Raw genomic sequence first — 17,385 nt, forward strand, 5'->3', positions numbered from 1 at the left:
TCATAACTATTTTTGGTGTCCTCTGGAACATGAGTTCTCAAAGTTTACAATGAATGCACAGGAGAGACATGATAACAAGAGGAAATGAAAGTTAAAAGAATAATCTTGAAAACAGAGATTCAGAAATTGGTATCATTTTAGCAATATTTCCTCCTTCAGGGCAAGCTTCTTAACAAGGAGGTGTGCATCCTCTACAACGGTGCAAGTTGTACAGTAATTTACTATATCAATGCATCTATAGACACCATTTTATGTAACAGGGTCCTGAGGAAACTAGCTGGTGTTGTAACCAAGACATTTTTAATCGCAATTGAAAAGCCAAGTGATGTCCCCTATGACTGGGAAAAAGAGTAGCATTGCTCCCATGTTTAAAAAGTGGAGAAAAGAGGACACAGTGATCTACAGACTGGTCAGCTCACTAGCCTGGCAAGATCATGTAGCAGATCCTACCAAAAGATGGACTAAGGCTCATGAAAGATAAGGAGGTGATGTCAGGCACATAGTCCTTTACTAAGGGCACATCCTGACTGACATATTTCGTGGCCTTCTCTTATGGGATGATGGCAACAGTCAACAAGGGATGACTGATAGATGTTATCAGCCTAGACTTTTGTAAGGCCTTCAGTATGGTCCCACTCCATATTCTCATCTCCAAATACAAAGATGACTGATGGATGATTCAGTGGACAAGGAATTGGATGGATGGATGGATGGATGGATGGATGGATGGATGGATGGATGGATGGATGGATGGATGGATGGATGGATGGATGGATGGATGGATGGACGGATGGATGGATGGACACAGCCAGAGAGCTGGGGTCAGTGGTTCTGTGTCCAGGTGGAAGATGGTGACAAGTTATGCCATTGGCGATCTGTCTTGGGATGAGTGCTCTTCAATATCTTCATCAATGACATTGATGGTGGGGTTGAGTGAACCTTCAGGAGATTTACAGATGGCCTGAAGTTATCAGGTACTGTTTACACCATAGAAAGATGGGATGCTATCCAAAGGGACCTAGACAGGCTTCAAAAGTAGGCCCATAAGAACCACAAGAAGTTCAACAAGTCCAAGAGGTCCTGCAGCTGGCTTGGGACAATCCCAGATATAAATATGGAGTGGTAGAAGAGGTCATTGAGACCAACCTTGCCAAGAAGGACTGAGAGCTCCTGTGAATAAAAATCTGGACATGAGCCAACAATGTGGACCTTCAGCCCAGAAGGCCAGTCTTTGGTCTGCATCCATTTGGTACCTCATTCCTTGCAGTGTTCAAGCCCCAGTTGGATGGGGCTCTGAGCAACCTGATCTAGTAAAAGGTGTCTCTGCCCATGGCAGGAGAGCTGTAACTAGATGATATTTAAGGTCCTTTCCCAAGACATTTTATGATTCCATGGTTCTATAAGACCCTGTGTATTTTAATCTGGGTCTAGGAAGTCTTGCTGTAGGTACATCTTTAATTGCAGACATACTTGGGAGGTTACTGAAAATTGTTTGCTAAAGCTTATTTTTCTCAGAGAAAGTTAGGACTTATTTAGTTACAAACTGTCTCCCATGGCCTTCTATCTTAGAATACTGACTCAGAGGAAAACACCTGAAGAGAATAAAAGTTTGAGTACTTTTTCTAAAGCTAGAAATACTAGTTTTTTAAGGGGTTTGTTTATTTGTTTGCTCTTTCTACTGAAACACAAGAAAAATATGGCATATAGACTGCATAAGCAAGAAAAAACTTTTGCTTCAGTGGAACACTTAAAAACAAGATGGCAGAACATTAAATCTTTTCACTCTCCATTTTGGGTCAAAAGCATGAATTTAACAAAGAAATGAAAAACTCTCCAGTGCTGAGACATTTACATGTAAGAAAATAAAATTTATATTTAAATGTTAGAAAAAGTTATCTCTCACAAAAATGGATAAAATATTTTGAAGTAAGGTAACTTTAATCCTTTGGTAATAACATAATCTCATGGGGGAACAAGAACACCAGATAACATGACACAGATGAGTTGACTGCTTTATTAAGTGGACCAAACCAGCAGAATGGATTGTGGTAAAGGATTTTGCACACATGTCCACATGCACAGAGTTTCATGCTAGAATGCTGAGGATGCAGAAAAAGTGACAGGGCCTAGTGGCTCCATGTTGGCCTCTGCCTGAGGGCTTGGCAGACAATGCTTTAACAGTTGAATTCTGGGTGTTCTGTTTCTTCATGGTGCCAGATGTCCACATACCGGCTCCCCCAAGCTCTTACTGCTGGGGATGTTGGTAGCCACATCCTGTCTCAAACAGATACACAGTGGTATCACACTAGGCCTTTCCAGCTGTTTCAGGGGTTGTTCTGGCACTTTTTGATCCATGGCTCATTCCACTCAGTTCTTGCTTGCTTGCTTGCCTGTCACCTGTGGCTTATTATGTTTAAGTACCTTAGGGAAATGGTTGCAATAATGCCGCAGAAAAAAAAATACTTTGAGACAAAAATACCAAATATTTGGAAAAGAATAAAAATTTAAACACCCTATGAAAAGGATTTGCTTTCATCCATCACAAGATATTTTGCCATCTGTACTGTCTAGAAATTTTGAGAATCTATCACAGCACAGAATATCCAAATAATTTGGCATTGAGACTGCACATTCCTTGGAAACCTTGTATTTTGTAATCCAGATGGATTTAACTGTAGGGAATTCCCTTAGGTCTTTAGGAACAAAGAGCTAGCTGATACAATTGCTGTCACTAATGATGCTTTGAAAGGACCAAGGGATAAAGACAGCAAAGATTGCTTGCTAGAAGGGATTTTCCAGAGCTCATCAACAAAACATTTCTACTCTGCACATTCATGATACTTGCAAGGAATGTGCTGACACTGCCTTCCCTCCTACAGTGGTGTGCTCCTGGAAACAGAAGCCTGTATCCATGGAGCTCTATCCCCACTCTTGTGTTCTTCACTTATTTTTCTGTTCCAATAAGACCTAGTTTCTTTTTGTCAGACTGTTTTCTTTTCTTTTTAATTAATTCTAAATGGTCAAAACAATAGCTAGGAGCAGTGGAAGTCTAAGGAAAATACTTGTCTCTGTGTGATGCTGGAGAAAGACACATTTTACAGAGCTTTGGCATTGATGATGACATTTGGCACTGGTGATGACATGTCGTGTGGAGTCACGCAGGGACACATGGCAATGATTTGCCATCATTGCTCCCGTACCTTTGAAATCCTGATTCTTCTCTGCTTCATCTATACCAAGTTCCAGTGCATTAGTTTATTATTTTCTTGCTCCACGCCCTCTCCTTCTGCACATCAGCATAAAGTTGATATGATTATAATCCAGTTATGATGATGGTTTTAAGATTTCTCATGAAGAGTGCCTATTTCAGCATTGTTAAGAGGTACTTTCAGCTTTGCTGTTTACCAATAGGAATAACTTTTGGAATGTCCCTGCAGAATACAACTTTACTCCTAAAAATAGTTATTGTTCCTTATTCTCTCACTTTTATCTGGCAGTCAAGTTACAAATTAATTTATTTCTTAGTCAGTATTAGTTCCCACACCTCCTCTTATTCTTCATGCATTTTTAGAGGAACAAAACAAAACCCATTTGAAATTACCCAATGCTCACAGTGAGCACTGAAACAACAATTTCAAAACACACTTTGCAAAAAGAGATTTTAATTACTTATTCCTCAAGGGCTTAAATATAAACTAGTTATAATAAAAAATTCTGCTACTGGCAGGAATCTCAGTTTATATATGTGAAATATTTAGGGAACTTCAGATGAAAGATGCTATGACTTGTCAAAATATTCGCATTCTAATATATTTTTTGAGATAATTTGGCCCAAAGTAAGCTACTCTCCCGCAGATGGATTTTGTGACAGAGAGCTTGTGCTTGAATGAGCAATTTCAGAACCTATTCAGATTTTTCTTTTCAATTTTATGTTTTCTGAAGGTGAGTATCTGCAATTCTATTATTATATGGGGCAGAAGGGAGAAAAAATCTTAGTCTAAGTGTGTGTGTGCCTAACTGAAATAATAAAATTTTGTGCTGGAATGATCTGTAGCAAGCTGACAGCTAAAAATAATTTTATACAGAACTGATTGGTGATGTGAATGCTATTCAACTGTTTTACAGGACTTTTTGATCCTTAGGTGTATTTTATTAGCTAATTCTAAGCTCCATATGAAAAAAAAAAAAAATCTGCCACATTATGAAAATGTGACTCATGAAAGAAAATAAGGTGAGCTTTAGCAATTTCCACAGCTTGGGATTCTGTGTTATTTGGGGAATTTTAAACTCTAATATTCAGGTTTTGATGATACTGAAAAAGCAGACTTTCAAAATTGTCGTTGTACAATAGCCATTACCTACAGAAGTCACTACGTGTGTTAACAGCATCCCTTAAAACTTTACATTCCAGAAAGACAGCGCATCTATTTTAAAGTTAGTAACACTAAACTGAAATGTCAGGGCGCTCTCTAGCGGCTCATAGTGGTAGCACCTGACAGCACCAAAGATCAGGCGTTTGTAGCGCGCCGTGGTCCAAAATCCAAAAGATCGACTGCCGCATTTAATTTCAGACCTCTTTCACTCGTTAAAAACAGATTTACATCCCTCTCACATCTTGAAAAGGTGGCGGTACAACAGGCTGTATGCAGCTTGAAGAAACAGACTGGTTTCTCCAGTGGCTCCTGAGTGTGTGTCAGAATAAACCACGATCATAATACATCAACGAGGCTGCAAGGTTGTGCACCGTCAATTGACAAAATGCTTTCCAGAATTTTATGAAAATAGCAACCAAGAGTGTCCTGTTATCTTTCTTCATCTCATGAGAACCTACAAGCTCACTAAAGATTGTGAAATTCCTGCTTCTGCAGAATCTTTCCCTGCTCTAGTTTCCTACAGGAGCTGAGACAAAAATGGGCTAGTGACCTGTGTTAAGTTTAGAAAAAGACTGACAGCAGCACACTATCAAAAGGGAGACAAACACCAAGTAAACAGATGCCTCAGCTATCAAGTGAAAAGCTTCTTGTACAAAATGGAAACATTTGCTCCAGTGTGGCAGCAGCTAATTGCTGGGCATCAGCATCCAGTGTCTGACATAGGGAGAAAGATTTTAACATGTGTCTGTGATTCCAGTTTCTACCAGGGTTTTAGTATTAATATTAGAATTAGTATCTCTTAAAGTGTGCATAAAAGCCAGATAAGCAGACTTGTTTCTTGATACCACTCTTCATACTTCAACATTGAAGAGAAGCAGGAAAGGAGAGATTTTCTTGGGTTACTGTAGCCTCTCTCCCGTGGCCACGGGGCTGTGTGGGAGCCCGGCTGGGTGCCCGCGGCCCGGCCGAAGATGGCCACACCAAGTGCCACTCCCGGATTCCCTCCGGAACCCTGGTAGTAGTTACCGTCTGCGGCGTGGGAGCGCAGGCGGATCTCGGCTACGAGGTACCGAAGCAAAGGAAGGAGGAGGTACGCCTGGATAAGAACCAAGGATCTTTTTATCTTCTTCCCGGTGGGTTCAGGGACAGGCGACAAAGGGGGCGAAGAGCGGGGGACATTGATAAAGGGACTGGGTGTGATAGGAGGAGACACAAAGCTTACCAATAGCGAGGACCCAAGGAGGAGCGTGGGTTACAGCTAAGCCACTGAGGATCACGCAGGGCAGGGGAAAAACCACGGGGCAAATCATACATCAAATTAAGGAATGACTGACACAGAGAATTCTCGAGGTAAGGGGGGTGGTTACCATGACAGGCAGGGGAGGGGGGGCAGCTCCAATAGGGAGAAACCATTGTGAGGGAAGTACATGGGGGGAACCGAGGGCCGAACCATTATTGAGTTGCAAAGGGAATTACTGATTCTAAAAACACACAGTGCCACAGGTTACATGGAATTCTGGAATTGCATGAAGTTCCTTTAGACAAAAATAAATGAAAAATGTGTAAGCTCAGCATCACTTATTACTTTTGCAAGATGAGAATCAGAATAGAAATAGAAGCACCAATACTCATTGCAGTATTACTTGACACACCCTTGGACGTGGAGGTGTGGCGAGCACATCACCATTAAGCTGCTCAGTCCAGTGCAGTGCTAATGTTTTGACTTCCAGATAACTATGAAATTGCTGTGCATTAATACTTCTTTTTTGCCAAACACAATCCCAGAATTCGGTGGAAGACACCTTCAGCTTAATTCTGTTTTCAGACTCTCAGCTGAAGTTTAGGGTTTTAATGCTTTGTAAACATCAAAATGTCTCGCCTTAAATAAAAGCAGAAATTTTGTTTTGGCTGGATTAATACCACAGTTTTACAAAGAAAACAACAGATTTCTTTTTTTTTTTCTCAAGTCCACAGTGAAAACTCTGAGAGGTTTACGTTCATTTTTATCTATCCTCAATTACTCTGTCAAATATGGAATTATTATCATTCTATTGCACAGCTGGAGAATGAAATCTAAATGCACTACCCAGGCAACAACTCTCTATCAGCATGGAAAATCAAATCTATGCTGAGTTTCATCCTAGAACCTAAAACTGATCAGGTAGTTTGTGACCTTCTGATTTTGGGAACCCCATGAGATGCTGCCAGACTTCCAGCTCAAAGCAAAGAATAACTTCATGATGCTCCAGAGTGAAAGCAAGGAGCAGTTTCTGGAAGAAGGAATGGTAAGGATGTGGTGAAATGATCTGTAATGTCCTGCCTCTGGAAGCTTACTCATTTTTAACAGCTACCTCAGATTTACATACAGCCAAGATACCCGTTCTGCCCTGTCATATTGGACATTGTGGCGCACCAGACTTCTTATCCTCTTGATCAAAAGTGTTAAAATGATGGCATAAACATGCCAGCTGCCTTCTTACTTACTTTATATCTGTAGTTCTGCTTCTGGAAGACGACACTTTAAGGCAACTGATTAGAGGAGTTGCAGAAACTGATCTGCTGCCTCAGCACCACTCTTCCCTATACCTCACAGAGGAATTGGGTGCAAGATTCCATCAGAAGATCACTGTAGGATTGATGAAGCTGATGCATCTGCAGCTTCCTCTGGACACCATCACTGATGCTATCACCATACTGTGTCTTTCCCTCATGGTTCAAGTTTGCATTATAGTAACTGGAGCTGCTTATTGCTGCTTATTGCTGCCTAATGTAAAAGGACTGTGAGAGGCCACCTTTTTTCTCAAGGTTAAGGATTAAATTATGCCTGCAAGGTTTTCCATTTATGAATATTTTTCTCTTTGTGCAGTATTTGTTCTAGGATCATCTCTGATCATGTTTCACTTCCAGGCCAAAATCAGAGAAATTCCAGGAATACACATCCTTTACCTAGAAGAACAGAAGAGAAATAAAATTCCTCCCTCTTTTTCTTACTGTGCTGTTCCCTTACGATTTAGGAAGTATTCATTTCCAGTATTACCTGAAGATTCATCAATAAGAGAGGATGGTTCTGGTGAAACTTCCTACTAGCAGCTTGAACTTCCCTTCTCCCTCTTCTAAAGCTAAGGAGGTCTTGTACGTCATGCAGCCTCATACATGGGCTGAAGCTTCAGGCATATGATACCTCTTACATTCCTACCCAGGGTCTTCTGGGTTCTTCCTACTGGGTTCTTCCTGCTGATCTGTGGAAGATCCAGGCAGGTGCAGATATGAAATCTTTGACTGGGACTGCCCAGTTAGATTAAGTGCTCCAATTTTTGCTCAACATTTTAGATGTATTGAAGATAAATCACACAACAGATCTCAACATAAGTCAAGAAAATTAAACTGCATACTGCACTGAGTTCTACTTGCAGAATTGGCAAAGGATTATCCAGCTTATCAATTGCTAAGGGTCACAGATGAGTTTTGGCAAGCTGTCATTGCTTCTGAATAATAAATACAAATACTTGAGGTACAAACAAAACCCATGATGGCAACTCAGCTAAGTAAAAACTCAGTGGGCACTTCCAGAAACCAAACTTTAAATACAGGCACTTCAAGTGCATGTTAAATGTTTGATATTTTGCCAAGGTATTTGTGGAATTCTTCTTCTGCAGTCAGCTTGGTGCAATTATGCAAGTTGTGTATTGCCACATCCCCGATTAGATGCCTCAGTACCCCTCAAATACTTCAGACTGTCAGCCATTACAGCTGTGACAGTCTCACAGAGTCATAATGCATATTCCAGCTTTCACAATGCTATGATTTTACTATTTCCAACAGAAACAAAGTAAATTCTACCTCTCTTACAGAGAGAAAACCTAAAAATTGGGAAAATTGCACCTCCAGCTTATATATGTTCATTAGAAATTTTACTAAAAAAGCTGTCTTGGTGATGTGCATTACAGCTAGTGGCTATTGAAGGATCTTGCTGCCCCCGTGAAGGCTCTGAGCACAGGATATGTCCCATGTCAGTGCCTGCTGAGGGACAGGAAAGTCTCTAGATAAGCACCGTTGATGGTGGCTGGATAAATTGCTGAATCCTCCAGTTTCAGACAGTGACCTGAAGAAGTAACTGTTGTATCTGCAGGTGCTGTTAAAGCAGATCTTTGGTCAGAGAGAGGCCCAGCCTCTCCTGGAGCATCTCCATTGACAGACGAGGTGAGTGTAAGAGACGGTCTGAAGTTTCCCTCATTTGCGACACGATCGTTGCAAGGACAGAGACCAGGACCCTGAAGACCCTGCCTGGAGTTCTGGCCTGCTTGAGGTGGATGCTTGCCAAGTGATTGTTTGCAGGTGTGCTCGCTGTGTCACCACGGTCTTACACTTGCTTAACAGTGCCCACTCATCACATAGCCCATGAATTTCCCCACCTCTTGGCCAGATGCCACCTGCTTTAGAGAAAGTCTAACTTTCTGGAGTAACTTTGGTGATCCCCCAAGGAAAATTCTTCATCTGCCTCATGACCAGTGTCAATGATGGAGGTTGAAGCCCCCCCCCCAAGGACTGAGACGAGACCCTTATAATTTTAACAAAGGGGCGCTGGGCTGACTGAGGTGGGATGTCTGCCAAGTGTTACCTGCAGATGTGTTCGCTGGACCAAGACTGGTTTCCCATAGGCACCAGTCCTAAACAATGGGTCCTGAACTGGTGTGTCTGTACTTGTTCTCAAAGGACTTACTGTCCATTGTCCTGTACCTGTTCCCCTCCTGGTGGAGAACTATAAGAGACCCCTGAGTTAACCAAAGGCTCCAAGACATGACAAGACTGATCTATAGGCCGGACCACGAGGATTTTGTCTCTCCAATGGTAGAGATGAAACATATATACCCCTCCCCTCTTTCTTTCTCTCTCTCTCTATCCTTTATCTCCTTTCTAATCCTTCTATAGCATTTGCAGTGGGCAGTCAATAAAAGGTGCATTTGTTTTGATTAATACTGAAATCCCCTCTGTGTTGTTTTTTGCACTCTCAGATCAGTCCATCACGAACCATCACAACCCCCTCTTGTTCGAGCGCATTGTGACGGTGAGACAGAGGAGCTTGAGCCCCTTTATCTTTTCCTGCATTGTTAGTGCTTCAATTCCATGTTTTACCAAAGGTGGAGAGAAAGTGAAAGACACAAGCCCTAAGCAGAGTGCAAGGGAGAGCAAGAAGCATGAGGCTGGCTGCCACTACCCCACCAAATGAGCTGCGTGCCGGGAGATGGCTCTCACTACAAGGACTTCAGCTTGTCCACTGTTTGCCCTAGAGGCACCTGAAAGGGAGATGTTTTCTGTGTGTGTCCCAGAGTGACCAGAGCTTTCAAGAGCAAGCAGCTCTAGAACAGCTGCTTGCTGGCAGAAGTTGCTGTTTCTTTGACTGCTCCACTGTGCTGCATCTCCAAGGAAATACTAACGAAGATAACCGGCTTAGAAATTTTCTGTACATTACAGTGCACAGCAAGAATATGTGTGACAAATCTGTTCCCATCTTTGGCAACACGTTCGATCCAATGGCAAGGAAAGACAGAAAAGCCTTCTGGAAATTTCACCAAGTTGGTGCTTAAACTACCAGAGCGCTAAAAGTTTAACAAATATAAAATAATAATTACATAATAATAATTAGGAACATTCTAGACATTCTGAGCTTAAGTCTAAGACAACCTTCTGTGCTTTACAGAAAATTAAACATATCTATAGAATGTACTTGCTTTTAAACAGTGTTACCTGAGTATACATCCAAATTCATTGCATCATTTGCCTATCACAAAGTCAGCCTACTCCTGTGCTGGGAAGATTAACCATTTACACTGACCAGCAAGCACCTGAATCCTTGAGAGATGAGAAGCTTAGGATGCATTCTGAAACAGAACTACTACTCAGCATACAAGTGGCCATAAAGATTTGCAAGACCTACAAGTGTGAAACTAGAAAAGAAGTCCTCATAGCAGTTTTCAAGTCTTGTCAGAGTAGCTCTGTGGGAAAAGCAGTACAACTGTCTTCAAAGGGAGAATTGTCTGTAACCCAGATTCGACTCCCATCTTCTTTCTTTCTGGAGGGAAGGGGCTATTTTAAAAGAAGAAAAACCCCACATTTTCAATCACTTCTTTATTTAGACGGAGAACTGTTCAGGGAACTGTTGGGGTATTTTGCTATGTTTTTCACAAAGATTCACTCTGCAATAAATAAAGCAGGATAAGAACCTTACAGTTCAACAGAAAAAAAAGAAACCAACATCTAACCTAAAACATTTAGCTATATCTGTCAGTTGATATCTCAGTGCTGGCAGGCTTCCTAATTTCCTCTGTGACAAGCAGTTCTGCAGCCAAGCTTGGTAACTAGGAACCCATGTAATATTTTTACAATATTTCTGAAAACATACACCTTAGGAAGCAGGATGACAGGAGCTGTAAGCTTCCCAGAGAAAAAAGATTTCATCCATCAAAATCATATCTTATGTGATTTTAGATAGAGTCATGGAGCTCCATAGGCAAAGCCTTGAACTACCTGCTGTGCAAAAGCAAACATCCTCCTGCTTTTTTCTGGATCACCCTCTTTATCCTAGTACTGAATGTTTAGATACAAATTTTTGTTAGCCCTGGTAATTCCTGTCTTAGCCAAGTCAGATTTTGATCCTACCACCTCAGGAAAAAAGCATTCTTTAGGTTTTACCTGCAGGAGACTCAGAACAGAGCAATAAGGAAGTGCCAAGAATTCTGCAACATGTCAAGGCTAGGCCCACGTCATCAGGATGACTGTTTTGTGCAATCCTGATTCTATTTGTTGAAAGACACTACCATTCCCACACCTTAAAAACCGGGGCCCCTCAGCAGGGTGGGAAGCACTGTACACCAACCACCCTTTTGCTCTTCATCATGTAAATCTATCTCTGAGGTTGTTGCCCTGTGGTTGCATGCTCTCCAGAAATGCTATGGAATTATAATCTGACAAAACAGAGGTACACCAGTGCAGTACCTGTGACTCCTAGACCTTGATATCAAACACAGTTATTAGTTCTGCAACTGTTTGTAGTAATGCTAACTAACAGTAGCTGTAGTATGGCACCACTGATGCATCTGTAAAAAAGTTTCACGTCGATTGAGTTTGATACAGATTTCTTCCAGTCACTGGCAGAAACTTCCTTAGATACCAGCCATAGGATTTAGGACTGAACTGCAGTAAAAAGTTACAGGAATTTTATCTGTATCTATATTTTTTTAAATAGTTTGGGTTGGAAGGAACTGTAAAATATCACCTAGCCCAAGACCCCTGCAATGAGCATCTTCAATTACACACGTTTGCTCAGACCCTCATCCAGCCTGACCCTGAACTGAGCCCTGAATGAGGTGCCATCTCTGAAAGACTCTTCTGCTCTGTCAGTCTCTGTCGACGTGCGCTGGGACATGAACGTATGGCAGAGAGCAGAAGAGGGGAAAATATGAGTGAGAAACACTCTTAGCAGAGGAACACCAAGGCTGAAGAACAGTGAGGTGGAGACAGTCCTTGAAACACCAGCAGATAGTCACAATGAGTCCTGTGCTCAACTCACCACTGAAAAAGGGGGAAAAAATGAGGAGGGAGAAGCAGCAGAGAGGAGCTTTTATGGACATACTGTACACCTACAAGTACCCATGCCAGTGAGCAGCTGGTGGGGAGAGTCAGAAGTGAATCTGAGCTTGAGAACTGGGACAGGAAAAGTGAGTCTTTTGGTTCTCACTGCACAAAAATACTTGAATTTGTTTAAATTAGTTTTATCCAAGTCAAGTCCGCTTTGCTTGCAACAACATCTCTGTTTTTACTATAACCATAAATAAATTACAAGTTCCCAAATCTTTAAGCTTCATTAGCATTGTGGATGCCAGGGTTCTTTGATAAGCAATAACTTGTATCTACAAGACTGCATGCTAGTCATTGAGAGACTATTTTAATGTGGTCACTGTTAAGTTCATCCTGCTTATAAAGGCCATTACATGTATGAGATTTATTTGACTGAAGTAAAATGATAATGCCAAAAAAAGGAAAGATTTTTCACATTTTCAGGAAATGAGGAATATGCTTTCTAAAATAAAATTCTTGTCAGTTGAAGTTATCAAAGCAGATTTTAAAGCAACAAAGCAATAGTCCACAACATCATTCTAGTTATTCTCTCAGCATTTATTTGAAATAACAATACTTTCCATGATATAGTTTAAACATTAAGCAGTAGGGAATTGTCTTCATTTCACATCATCCAGTACTGAAGTGGCACATTCGAAGCAGCACAATAAACCTCTGATAGATCTGTACAATTTAGATAAATAGAACTCTGGATAACTAAACTAACAGAACTACTGCAACTGTTACCAAAAGAATGCCAAGAAGCTAGGCACAGCACTGTACACACCAAGTGCAGGAAGGAGGAACACAGGAGAACCAACTAAACAGATGGGAAATGTTTTTATATATACAGCCACATGTCTTCAGTTGCTCAACAGAAAAATAACATGTTTTATTTTGTCCTCATTGAGGAGAGAGTATGCACAAATGATGTTCAAAGAACACATGGCAGACTGAAACAAATGAAATGAGGGTTGTGTTTGGTTGGTTACTGTATTCCTCAGTGAATGAGTTTACAAAGGATATCTGGTGCTTAAGCAGCAAGGTTTTGTGCCAAGACTTGACAAGAAACATTAAATAAATGCCAGTTTTATTCCCCATCTTGCCCGTTTACTGGCATTTTGGTGAGCATGCTAAAAGTTCCTGAAGGGCAAATTCAGGTGGTTTGTGGTCCAACATTTCTACTACAGGAATCCCCATTTGATAGCTTACAGTTTACCTCTGGAGGGAAATAGGCCTTTTAACAATAATTAAGAATATAAAACTTAGCAGAGAGCAGCAGGACACACAGTACAGTGGTTCACTTTCTGAGAAACCATCTACACTTACACTCTCTCTGTGAGAACAGCCAGCCAGTTTGGTTGGAAGATACAATTCTGGTTAGTCAATGTTAGACCTGTGTGAACTGTATCATTAGGAAGGGAAAGATGGAATGGCAAGAACTTTTCCCTCTTTTTATAGAGAACTAAGACTGAAAAAGTAATATGGTGGTGACAGGCATTATCTTCCCAACACCACCTTCACTTCCTGCTACTTCACTATGAATTACCTGCTTTGCTTGCCATCATCTTCCCCGTTTCATCTCACTAATGGCTCTGGTTTCTACCAGGCCAGCACAGTCAATAAACTAATCCACGCTATGCTGGCTCAGAAGATACAACGCATCACCACCACATAGTATGACAACACGTAAACCAAAGATGCTCATTAGGAATCCGTAACTCTAACCACTGCAGTTTGCACTTGTAAGGTGTAAGAAGCAGCATTTTGAAAGCAGTGGTACTGACACAGCTATCTGCGTCAGAGGTGGTGGGTCAGCATTCCTAATTGGGTAATGGAACTAGAATATCGACATAATTGATGGGGAAGAAACCTGACTGGCCATGAAGCATTCCCTCATACCAGTTTTCATCAATCTGGTTAGTGAGGGTAATAATATCACCCTCTTTAAATCCCAGCTCCCCTTCATTCTCTGGTTCAAAGTCATACAGAGCTCGGCAGCATGGCTGATCCATGTGAACACCTAAGGAGAAGAAACACAGAAACAACATGCTTAAAAATCTCAACACTTAAGAGTAACCCTTTTACTACTGTACCTATGACAAATTTTGTTTTTTTCTGTTCTCACTAATATTATGATGACAGTTCTTCAATATTTGGACTGCCAAATTTGTTAGAAGACAGCTATTAGCTTCTGACAGTCTTCAGTTACTCTAGGTGCCTGCTGGTAGAAGTCTGAGAATCCCAAAAGAAAGCTACAGTCAAGCCCAGACCTTAAAGCACAACTATGATCAATTTGGAATCTAATTTTTATTTGTTAATAAAACACAAAAAATTAAGCAAAAGCTCTAACATATTTCCAGCTTTACTGGCAAGGAGATGTTTTGTCTGTTTACCTCAGGTAAGCAGTGTAAGTGGTAGCTTAAAACAACAGTGAAGATATAACTGTGTGTTTGCCCTTTATTTTGGAAATGTCACTGGTACAGCTATACCACTGTATATGCTCCTAATCCTCTTAATTTTAGTACCACACTTCCAAAGATTTTTATTCTCCATTTCCAAAAAACACTTTACTACAGGGCCATCAGGACAGATCCAGAAAAAGTTTAAAATTGAGAGCTTTCTAATATACTAATTCAGGAACATCTGACTGTAAACTCTATAGAATAGCTAACGGGTATTATTATAAGTCATTAGTTTGATGGGATTTTCATATTTTATATGAAATTAACAAACATACCCCCTCTTCCCTCTCCCTGAAGTCTCTATAGCTTCAAGCCTACCAAAACCAAAATTGTTACTGGTCAAAATATTTAGGATTTAGCAGCACTAAATTGTAAGAAATCATATCCCCTCCAGAATTTCCATAGTAAAAGTTCATACACTTTCAGTGGTCTAAATGAACCCACACATGCCACTTCACCATAATGATAGTTCTAAGAATATATGGTCTACTTTTTCATGAATACTGGCTTTAAAATTAGTAAGTTTCAGATTCAAACATTCTGTATATTCGTTTTGAACACTCATTTTGGTTAGAAGGCCCATGCTTGAGTTATTTTAGAACAAAAATTTTCCCTGTCTATAGATCTCAATAGAGTAAGTTTTTCAAATACCAGACTTAATTTATTAAATTTGATAGTGAAATCTTTTCTTTTCTTTACATATTGCTCAAAGTGTATTTTGGTTTCTTTGTCATGAAGACTGCTGTGCTGACATCAACAAGCCTTACAGCCTGTTTGGTATCCTCATTGCTACCAGATGAAATTTAGAAGAAGTAGCAAATAAAATCTTTTAATTAATCACTCCAAAGACATATTCAAGAATTTTCAAATAAGGTGTACTTCTGAAACCAATATACACTTCCAAATAAAAATCCTACTAAAGAAAATGTTAAATACTTCCCTCTGAAGAGGGAAATATAAATGCTGGAGAGATGTCATGAACATCAGTCTGCTCTGGCTCATCACAGACAAGTGTTCATGACTCTGCAAAAAAGGAGTAAAGAAGAAAATTACTGATGGAATGAGGAGAGCTCTAGCATGCAAGACTAAAGCCACACTTATGCACTAGGAATCTCAATTATATCCTTCTCCTTGTTAGTATAGAGAGGAGATTGTTAGGAGTTTGCAAGGTTGTGTAAAATAATTTCAGAGCCAAATGGTGATATTCTTCGTGTCCATATGTGGGAGAAAATCAAATATTCACATAATGATGTGATGGAAAGAAAGGAAATCCTGAGTAAAGATCTAGTGAAAAACACCTACTTTTGCAAGGTGGAACATGATAGCAATTGTCACTGAGGCAAACTTGAACAACTAAAATCAGGGTCTGGACAGAGGCCAGCCCTCACCATACCATGGGATAACACATCATTATTGTGTAAGAAACAAATAATAAGACTTCCATGGTATGCGCTGATATTAAATAAACCATTCTTTAAGATAGTAATTATGTACACTCATACTAATGGTTAATCTTGTATGTGCTGCTCCTACTTGGACAAAGAAAATAGCTCATATAGCTTAGTTTTTCTTTTCCCTTATTTTTACTTTCAGGTTCATTGTGTTATAATACCTGATTTTAAAAAGGAGGGTATGATTATGGAGTTCTGGCTGGCCTAAGGTTTCTGTATTTTCGTGGAAAACTTTCAATTGTTATTTTGGCTTTCTAAATGCCTATTTTGTAAAGATCTGTATTTCAGAGTAATATTTTAGGAAAATATATTTTTGACCAAAAGACAGCTTTAAAGCAGTGGATAATCCATCTCTGTTCTCCTGCCTGAGGATATGGACACTTCCAAAAAAAAAACCACTTCAAACATCTATCTTCTCTATACTATCCCCATTCCCATTTTCCCTCACGGAAGAACTAATCTCCACAACAAAGCATGCAATTTCTGCATGGAGACTGCCATTACCTGATGGTTTGGGTGTGGTGGCATGGGATATTCCTCCATTGTGCTGTGTATTGTCACCAGTGGAGAAATCCAGACTCATACGAGGTTTGGGCTGGTACTCTCGCCTGGGCTGAGACGATGCCTCTTTTATTCTGCCAAAACATCAAGGCTAAATGTCAAGACTTAATGTCTTGTTAGCAGATGAGATGCACCAAATATTTTTATTTCCAAGGCTGAAATTCTCATCCACCAGTTCTCCATAGAAAACAAGTTGAGTAATTTGGGGTAGGTTTTTTTTGTTTACAACAGTAGTTTAAATTACCAAAACTAGCCAAGGTGTCTCTGCCATGAAATTGTTAATTCTTCATTCCTTTTAGAAACCTACCAATTTGTCTATCTTCCTCTCACCTAACAAAATCAAAGAGCTCATAATAAAGAAAAACTTGTTACATGACTATCAATGCTTAGAGAAGGGCTAGACAAACATCTCTGTTCCCGTTTTTAGCAAGAATTTTGCTTCTAATCCATGCAAGGATTATTTATTCAGTTGATTGATGCCAACTCTTGTCATTTTGTAAGAAGACTCTGTGGGAATGTACTGACTTCATCTGCAGACTTGGTTAATTTGCAATTTGGAATACTTGATTCACAAAGGTACAAAAGTCCACTCTTCCCTACTCTCAAAATAACCATTTATTTATCATTAATTTCAACTATTTCTTCTAACTGAGAAATCTAGAGTTTCTAGAGAAGGATCTATTTACAGATTCCAGGGTAAAATCCAAGGAAGGGATGAACAGAATCAGAGCAGCTTATACAGAACAACTACCACATGTATTTCTAATTCCACATATGAAAGAACACTTAATATGTACTTACAAGACAAGTTGATTTTTCTAGCCTTTCCTATATCTGCCCTAGACTTGCTGCTGGAAGCACATTTTGATTCATCTATTGTAAAGACCTGCATCTAACTTACTGACTTTTGATCCCTCTAAC

The 17,385-nt window shown here is 40.1% G+C and overlaps 1 protein-coding gene across 1 annotated transcript in view; it reads right to left on the reverse strand.

The window, feature by feature from the left end:
- Nucleotides 1-12,573: 12,573 nt before the first annotated feature.
- Nucleotides 12,574-17,385, reverse strand: part of SH3GL2 (SH3 domain containing GRB2 like 2, endophilin A1) — an 85,983-nt gene continuing 81,171 nt past the window's right edge. Inside the window, exons 8-9 of the mRNA XM_030236786.2 lie at nucleotides 16,408-16,538; nucleotides 12,574-14,010 (exon numbers count right to left, since the gene is read on the reverse strand). Coding sequence (XP_030092646.1) covers nucleotides 13,811-14,010; nucleotides 16,408-16,538 — 331 coding nt within the window. The 3' untranslated portion in view covers nucleotides 12,574-13,810. The remainder of the gene's footprint in view (nucleotides 14,011-16,407; nucleotides 16,539-17,385) is intronic.

Source organism: Serinus canaria, chromosome Z (genome assembly GCF_022539315.1).
Source record: "Serinus canaria isolate serCan28SL12 chromosome Z, serCan2020, whole genome shotgun sequence".
Classification (NCBI taxonomy): Eukaryota; Metazoa; Chordata; class Aves; order Passeriformes; family Fringillidae; genus Serinus; species Serinus canaria.